The 8,693-nt window shown below is 37.0% G+C and overlaps 3 protein-coding genes across 3 annotated transcripts in view; 2 read left to right on the forward strand and 1 right to left on the reverse strand.

Annotated features, from left to right (window-relative positions):
* The first annotated feature begins 237 nt into the window (after positions 1–237).
* On the forward strand, positions 238–5,697 carry LOC129576498 (GPI ethanolamine phosphate transferase 3). The gene is made up of 8 exons (XM_055461701.1): positions 238–565; positions 816–1,276; positions 1,392–1,536; positions 1,640–1,860; positions 1,972–2,427; positions 2,558–4,202; positions 4,281–4,798; positions 4,902–5,697. The coding sequence occupies exons 2-8, from the start codon at positions 1,115–1,117 to the stop codon at positions 5,097–5,099; spliced, it is 3,345 nt and encodes a 1,114-aa protein (XP_055317676.1). The 5' UTR covers positions 238–565; positions 816–1,114; the 3' UTR covers positions 5,100–5,697.
* Positions 5,698–5,932: 235 nt separating this feature from the next.
* Positions 5,933–7,375, reverse strand: LOC129576472 (serine--tRNA synthetase-like protein Slimp). The gene has a single exon (XM_055461657.1). The coding sequence runs from the start codon at positions 7,304–7,306 to the stop codon at positions 5,984–5,986; it is 1,323 nt and encodes a 440-aa protein (XP_055317632.1). The 5' UTR covers positions 7,307–7,375; the 3' UTR covers positions 5,933–5,983.
* Positions 7,376–8,302: 927 nt separating this feature from the next.
* The window catches only part of LOC129576726 (hydroxylysine kinase-like), a 1,927-nt gene continuing 1,536 nt past the window's right edge, over positions 8,303–8,693 (forward strand). The window contains exon 1 of the mRNA XM_055462244.1: positions 8,303–8,646. Coding sequence (XP_055318219.1) covers positions 8,523–8,646 — 124 coding nt within the window. The 5' untranslated portion in view covers positions 8,303–8,522. The remainder of the gene's footprint in view (positions 8,647–8,693) is intronic.

An 8,693-nucleotide genomic window follows, 5' to 3' on the forward strand; every position in this document is an offset into this window, starting at 1 on the left:
ATGCGCCAATGAAAAATGATTTCGTGCATACAATTCAACATGCAATGCATTATCGTGCATAAAATTAAAGCACATTCTCCAAGCATACACGCAAAAGAAATGAATTTCAAAATAAATGTCGTTTCTTTTGAAAATTCCAACCCGAAAAAACCGAGGATTCGAAATGTGATTTGAATCGTAAGCCGATTGTCGTACTAGATTCGAAATGACCTGCTTATGATGCGAAAGCTTCGACGGAACAGATCTGAACCGAACAGCTGTCATCGACATTTGTCAGAAAAAACGAACACTGAACAATTGAAAAAAAAAACAACACTATTCGGTCTAAACTGAATGTCAGTTTTCATGAGCTTAGTTTCTATTTTTTTTTTTCGTTTGACTTAAAATTCTCTAGCTCATTATCGAGTTAAAGGGATAGCAGATTTTGTTTCAAAAACCGAAAGAAAAAAAAATCATTGCCGATGCTCCGATTGCGTTAGTAAATAAGTTTTCGGATTTACGTAAACAATCCGCTTCAATTGGATGGTGCATGTATTTATGTGAGAGAAAAAATAAATATCACAAGGTAAAATGATTTGTTATAAAATTAGAACCGACAAACCAAAAAGAGAGAGAGAGAGAAAGAGCATGAGAGTAAAAGGATGAGCTTCACTCATTACAATATTTCACAATCCAAATCTTCTCGACAGAACAGTGTTGCCGGCCCGAAAGATTTAATCGTGACTTGTTTTATCTACTGTTCTGTTCGTGCAGTTAAACAAAATGTGTATGACTGTCAAGTAAACCGTGTTAATTTGTTCATATTTCGTTCACAGAGTGTCTTCAATGGTGCAATATTTTCAACCGTTTTATCCAAATCAATCGAATCGGATTTGGAGCGTCGGTCCTGCCATTTGATTTTCAGACGAATGCTGTTGCAGCAATTTTGTTGAATATTTCAATTTTGATTGGAAAAATTACACGCCGAATAAGTAGCGTTAACGCTGGCCTACATTGATCAAATTGCGTTGAACTTGACGTTTTCGGACGGTGTGTGTTTGTCGGATTTATTGGGTTCGCAAACGTAGTTTATTGGTGTATGAATGAGAAACGAAAGAACGGGAATTTGTGAAGGATGGCTAAAGTGTGGTCGTATTTCTTTGTTATGCTATGGGTATTCTTCATCATTTCCAGCGGAATTTATTTGTTTTCACGTGGATTTTTGCTATCACGACGCGTTCGCACCGAATATAATGAATGTATTAGGCTGAAACCGTGCGATTTCGATGAATCAGAGGTGAGACAGTTTGGATAAATCGGCATGAGTCATAGAAAACATTATGTCTCAACAATCATATGTTGAATCAATCATCGATTTTATGTTTCTAATGAAATGCCATTCAATTTTGCAGGAGCCAAATTGCTTGAATCGTCGCAAAGTTGAAGAGATTTTCACCGACGTCAATTCGTCATCGGATTATTGTTTGCCGAGAAAAACACGAATCATTTTAATCGTTATCGATGCATTGAAGTATGATTTCGGTCTATTTGATAAGAGTAAGTGTGGATGGCATGAATAAGGCCTGTTCGATGACATTGTAAATTTGAATCGACTCTTATCTTATTGTACGGTTTTTTATACGTTTATCCCTGGATATAGATAAAGAGAATGCTTTGCCATATGAAAATAAACTGCCGGTTTTTCATAATATTCTAACAATGTACCCGCACAATGCTCGATTCATGAAGTTAGTTGCTGATGCACCGACAACGACGCTGCAACGATTGAAAGGCATCACGACCGGAAGTTTGCCTACGTTCATTGATGTCGGCTCGAATTTCGCAACGGCCGAAATCAATGAAGACAACATTATCGATCAGGTAGTTGGGAACGAGTTTTTTTGAATACATTTAGACCATTTTCGTTATGAAATAATCTCACTTTCAAATTGTATGTCAACCTTTTTTCTTCTAAATTTGCCTTTTGCCCAGATCAATCGAAATAACCTGTCTTCAGTGTTTCTCGGCGATAGCACGTGGACGGATTTGTATCCGAAACGATTTTTGCGTCAATATTCGCACCCTAGTTTTGATATATTCGATTTGGATACCGTTGACAATGCGATCAATCAGGAACTGCCCAAAGAGCTGCAAAAGGACGACTGGTCGTTGCTCATCGCACATTATTTGGGGGTAGATCATTGTGGTCACAAATTTGGTCCATTGCATACGGAAATGGCGCGAAAATTGGGCGAAATGAACACAATGATTGAGAAAGTCATCGATCAAATGGATGATGAGACAACATTATTTGTGATCGGTGACCATGGCATGACAAATACAGGTGATCACGGCGGTGATACCCAAGACGAAGTCAACTCAATGATTTTCACCTATTCGAAAAAGTACAAGTTTTTAACGGAAAGCGGAAATGATACTATGGATCAGGTAGATAAAATGCACGATTTTCAATTGAAATAATTGGAACAAGGAAAAGGCTCAAATGAATGGTCTATCAACTTATTTATTACGATTTGAATTTTTCCACAATATTTCTAAAATTTCGTATCATTCACAGATTGACCTACCACCGACCATAGCGGCAATTTTGGGCGTACCAATTCCATTTTCGAATTTGGGTGCAACGAATTTTGACATTGTGCCCGATGTGCTGCTACCAAATTTAAATAAGTGGCAAACACAAATCCTGCACACATGGCAGAATACGAAACAAATGCATCTGTATTTCCATAGTTATGCGGGTAGCGACGGCGATGAAATCCCAACGAAACTGCTCGACAGTTATCTGTCACAATTCCACATATTTTCACTTCGTATCGCTGCATTGTACAAAGAAGATGCGATGGATAGTTTTTGTCAGGATGTTCGAAACTATTTGAAAGGCATTGCAAATGATTGCCGAGAGATTTGGGCTCAGTTCGATGCAAATTTAATATCGCAGGGTCTCATTTTAACGGCAGTCACCACATTTTTCCTCTTTCTGCTCACCACAAATTTAAAATTTACTCAATTCGAATTGATTTTCACGCAACTAAATTTGGTGATTATTTATGTAACGAATATTTTGCTGATGATCGGAACGCCCGTCGTGCACTATGTGCTCGAATGGGAATGGAGTATAATTGATGTGCTTCGCTATACGAGTATTTATGGTGTTGCACTGTTGGCATTTTTGCTGGTACAAAACTGGGATTTTATTGCGGCCAATTGGAGTACACAGCAGCATTTTTGCAATTTATTTACTCGCTCCATATTCATTGTCGCTGTCAGCACATTCTTTTCGAATAGTTACATCGTTTACGAGCAAAAAGTGCTCTGCTATTTGCTGTGTGGCGCGTTGACCGTATTCTTGTATAAGGTTCGCAAGGAATACACATGGTTGGCGCGAATGCGCAAACTACGTCCCGAGCTCATATTCCATTCGTCATTTTTCAAACTGGCCATATTCACCGTTGTGACTATACTACTGTTGCGTATATCGTACAACTTGCATCGATGCCGCGAAGAGCAGGGCAATTGCAACGATTTCAAATCGGAAACGGTAGGCAATTTACAGACAGCACGGCACAAACCGCTAAAAAGCAGCACAATAAATTGGGTGGATTTGTTGCCAATTTTAACATTGGCACTGTTTGCCGCATTTTCACGCTTATTCTTGAAAAAGTGTGGAAATCTAAGCGGTTTCTCACCACACGTACTACTCGCCCGATATGGACCGATCGTTGCGGCGGTTGCATGTAGTTTGCATTTCTTCACCGCGCTCACGGTGAAATCGGTGCGCGGCATTAATCAGGTTCGCATCGATGCTTTGGCTTGGATCGTATATATTGTATTCATTTTGCAAATGATAATTGTCGCAACACGACCATTGATGCTATTCATTTTGCAAAAACCGAATCGTACATTCAACGTGTCACCATTCGGTTGTGTTGTTCCGCAAATTGTCATGAAAATGAAGAAAATGTACGACAGCATCGGAACAACCGACGATGAAGAGACCACAAACGATGATATTCCGATTGTATACGGTTTGGCAACGGTTTATTCGTCCATTTTATGCTCAATTTGCGTTGGTTTCACATTCGTACTTGCACTTTTATTAGGTCCAGTAGCTTCCAATGGCATTTTCATTGTAATCGTTGCTGCCGCACTCATTTTAGTATTAAACGCAATCCATCGATATCAACGCTGCACTCGATTAGGTAAGGATTTCGATTTGTATTCTTAGCCACCATCAAATTTATACATATTTTCTCATCGCTTGTCCGCAACTTCCACAGCATTCTGCTTACAACCCGAAGTGATCGCTCTAGTCTCATGGCATTTATTAGCACACTATAGTTTTTATGCGACCGTACATCAACCGACTCTGTCACAAATCGATTGGCATGCAGCATTCGTTGGCCGAACGGCAATGTACGATCACAACAAAGTCATTTCGGCCATTTTAGTTATACTCAACACATTCGGTGGACACTTTTTGATTTGTGCATTGTATCCGCTGTTGGTGATTACACCAAATGCTCTATACACAATTTATCCATCGTTGGCACCAAGACGCACAGCAAAACTGGTGATTAAAAATCAAAATGGCACAAAACAACGTGAAATTGTGAAGAAAATCACCGACGATTTGGATAATGGTGCGGTGAATGTGACCACATTTGCCGGTTTGGACAGTGAAAATGAACATTTGGATATTCCACACGGTGAATTGGCACTGTACGAAAACGAAGATCTATTCTTCGGCCAATTGTACAAAACTGGAACGCAGCTGGTCATACTGCAGTCAATACGAGTAAGTTTCAATTTGCGTTTTCTTTTCGTTTTTTTTTTTTGGTTTTGTTCGAATATTTTCAATAAGCTAATTTTTGATTAAATTTTTTCTCCAATTTGCCCAGATATTCTGTTCGATGATCGCGTGCACGATTCATTGCCGCCATTTAATGGTATGGAAAATATTTGCACCACGTTTCATATTCGAGGGGATTGCAACGTTTGTCATATTTGCAGCGATACTCATCGGATTCTTAGTTATAATTCGAATACACAAAGCCGTTAGTCATTTAATTTCCGTGATGAGTGATGCCAATCAATAGAATTATTATATACCATTTTGATAGAAACAATTGGATTCCTCCGAATTATATTCATGTGTTTCTCTCTCTCTCTCTCTCTCTCTTTCCTTTAATGTTGCGTTGTCTCAATCCGAGCTCATAGATTTATATGTACAATTTTATTGCTGCAAATAACTTACGTGCTTCGATTGTCTAATTTGTAGATTTTATTTTCGTCCATTTATTTAAGTAAGTTTAAATGAAGAAAAACTAAACGAAGAAGAAAGAAATCCATCGTGTTTAACTTATTGTAGTTAATAAGAGCAGTATTATTGTAAAACGAACACTCTGCGAAACAAGGGAAAAAAAACCTGAACAATCAACTGTAGTAAATGTCATTCTCATTTGTTTTTTCTCTCGAAAATCGTTGTTGTTCTTCTTTTGGCATGTCTGTCTTCGAAACAAGCACTAACACGATACTCCTTTTGTTTTATAAAAGGATTGTTATTAATATAATAATGATGATGCAATAAAAAGTTAATCGTTACCAAAAACAAATTACAAGTATCGTAAACAATTGTAAAGAAAAATTTCAAAACGATTTTAGGATGATAAATAAATTCGTACGAAATAAAAACTATACAAACGTTGTGTCAGATTTTTTTTTAAACTTTTAGACATTTTGTTTTTTCATTTTTGTCTCAATTACTTTTGGCAATTTGGAAAATTCAAATAATTGGACTGAAATTTGTATTCGGGTATGTTTTTGGAAGAAAAACATATTTAAAAAACCAATTAAAATCTTTGACTTGACGATCCAAAGTAGTTTTGGGTAAAAAGAACCAATGATTCATTGGCAATGAATAACTCATCCGTTCAACATTTATAAATTTTCATTATTATTTATTTTTCATTTTCAAAATCCATTATTTAACAAAATTCTCTGTGACAACTGCATTTGGTATGATTCCGTTATGAGTTTCTAAAATAATTGCTAGGCATTTGGTAACATTGCAAACGGTGCCACCGATGATGTGTGGCTTATATTGTGTATTTGTTTCATCTCTTTGGCACTGAAATCGCAGCCGTTTACTAATAAAATCTCCGTATTGGCTCAATCGACCGATTTCAATGTACTGTTGCAAACTGGGCGAATACATTTCAATTTGTGTGGCAAAGCATTCGGTCGAATGTAATTGACTAGCAGGTACATGTATAACACGAAAATGGATATCAATAGTTTTAAATATTTGAATAATTAACTCTAAGACAGTATCAAATTTCTCAGCCATTTGTGATTCGGTTCCCGCCAAAAACATCTGAACGGCTGTTGATTGAACAACATCAAATAGGCCCCGATCATTTGTGTTGTTTGGTCGATAAATTTTCCCGGTGGATATAAACTGCATGGGTAGAAGTTCTTTTTCGATTTTCGTCTTTGCTACAAAACCTAAGAAGCTCAACCACGAACCGCTACCAACCAAATGAAGTAAATTCGAACATTTTTCGTTGTAATCGTGCTGAATTTCGTATAAATCTTGTAATGCCGTTCCACCTCCTTCAACGGTGACTGTTTTCGCAAAATCCGGATTGCTAAGCTGACTAAAACCATTCCTTTGAAACTGATCGATTAGAGTGTTTGGAAGGGCACGATCAAAATGAGCCGCCTCCTTTTGCAGATAATAACATGTTTCATTGATATATTCGATCATGTGTTTGTAGTCCAAATGGTGTGAGGTATGATTTTCAGCCGAATTCAATCCATGACTAAATACTATTTGAGGTTCATCTGGTGTGGTTGATAGCAACTTATTTGGCAAATCGAGGAAATTATTGTTGAACACTTCGTCAATCTCATAAAAACGCTCACAAGCACTTTGATATTCACCACGAAGTCCACGGGCTTCCTGAAGTAGATCTTCGATGGAATTTTGACTGTCGGTATTTTCACTTTTTGCTTTGACTATAAGCTTTGATAACTGCGCTCTTCGCTTTTCAATTGCCACCTTCCTAGATTCGGCTTCCTTGTATTGCTCCCACTGATCATACAGTTTCACAATGTTTACTTGATCGCCGAAGCCGCGACGCTTAACATTATCTTCCAGTTCACGGCGATTTTCTAAGCAATTTTTATGGTCAAGTATTGGCCACAACGCTCTGACATTTCCTTTGGCATTGCGATGACTCACGAATAGTGCCTGAACAAAGCGACACGGTACAAAAACTAACGATTGTGCCTTTAAAAACATTTTCGTACTATTCAAACGAATGTAAAATCAACGAAAATCATTTACAAATCTATCGGAACGTCAACATTCTGACATAACCTGTTCAATAACAATAACATTGGTGCGTGCGGTTGAAAACGTTGATATCGTTGTATGTACTAAGTTTGATGGTTCAACAATTTTTGAATGATGGCGCTGTGTGCTCAGTCGCAAATTTAAACTCGGTTGACCATGATTTACTTCAATGAACGCATTCTTGTGAAGATTATTGGTCTTGAGATCGAATTTATGATATTTTTGAATGCTTTTTTTTATTCTTTTTATGACTTTCTTATTTTCTTTCCCATTATTTTTTTTCAAAATCTAGTCGAAAGTGTGTAGTTAAAAATGTGTTTCAATGAAACCATGTCGAATTGCATTTTTGCAATTCCGTTGGCGCTGAAAAATGTATGTAAGTAGCATGTGGTCGCCTTTTCAAGCAACTGCACAATAATGTTCTTTCATTAATTTTCTACGGTCATCAGTCGAATGAACGCTCTTGAACTTGAATCAAATTGAGGTGCTGTACATATATACATCACCTCATTCTAACAATCATTTTAATTGAAGTCCATTTTATTTCTTATTTACTCCTTGTTATATCGAAGAAGTCCCGCGTGCAAAAATATTGACTGCTCGTTGGACATCTATTTCGAAACATTTTGGATTGGTCTATTTACATACACAAGGAGTCATTCAATTGAAAGTTATTTCAAAGTGTACTTTGCCATCATGATTGATAACCATTGATTACAAAATGATAATGATAATAATAATATGATCTACATCACTACCCGAGTAAAAATAATAATAATCTAAAATGGAGTTCAATTAACTGAATTTTATTTTCATTTTCAATTTCAGTGAACTATCATATTTTTCATTAGATGACTGAAAGTCCACTCTGTTTGGAGTGTGACATTTTACAATTTGACTGATAACAAATAAGACTCGTCGATTGATAAAATAAGATTGTTTTGTTTGATGTTACAATTTGATTGGCCATTGTAACTGCATTAAGCTTTCTCTGGAATGTAATTGCATTGAACAGGGCTCGGGCGCGGTTGAATTTGTTTATTTCATTGTGTGTGCTGGTTTCAAATACACGGAAAATACAAACGAAAAAGTGAATCAACATCAGAAAAAGGTGGCTTTTTGTTGAGACGTTTCGAGAGGCGGTGGTTAAAAACAAGTTAAAATGGAATTAAGTAATTCAGGAGTTGAATTAACGGCATTCGCACAGTTGCCAACGGACTTCAAGTTTGAAGCCAAGGAAAATTCTGAACAAAATATCGAAGTTACTGATTCCGACCAGGACATTTTGAAACCGGGATCGAAAATCAAGCCGCAAATCAGCGAAGAAGAAGCA

The sequence above is a fragment of the Sitodiplosis mosellana genome, unplaced genomic scaffold (assembly GCF_009176505.1).
Source record: "Sitodiplosis mosellana isolate CC-2019 unplaced genomic scaffold, AAFC_SMos_1.0 Smas_scaffold_6191, whole genome shotgun sequence".
In the NCBI taxonomy this organism is placed as follows: Eukaryota; Metazoa; Arthropoda; class Insecta; order Diptera; family Cecidomyiidae; genus Sitodiplosis; species Sitodiplosis mosellana.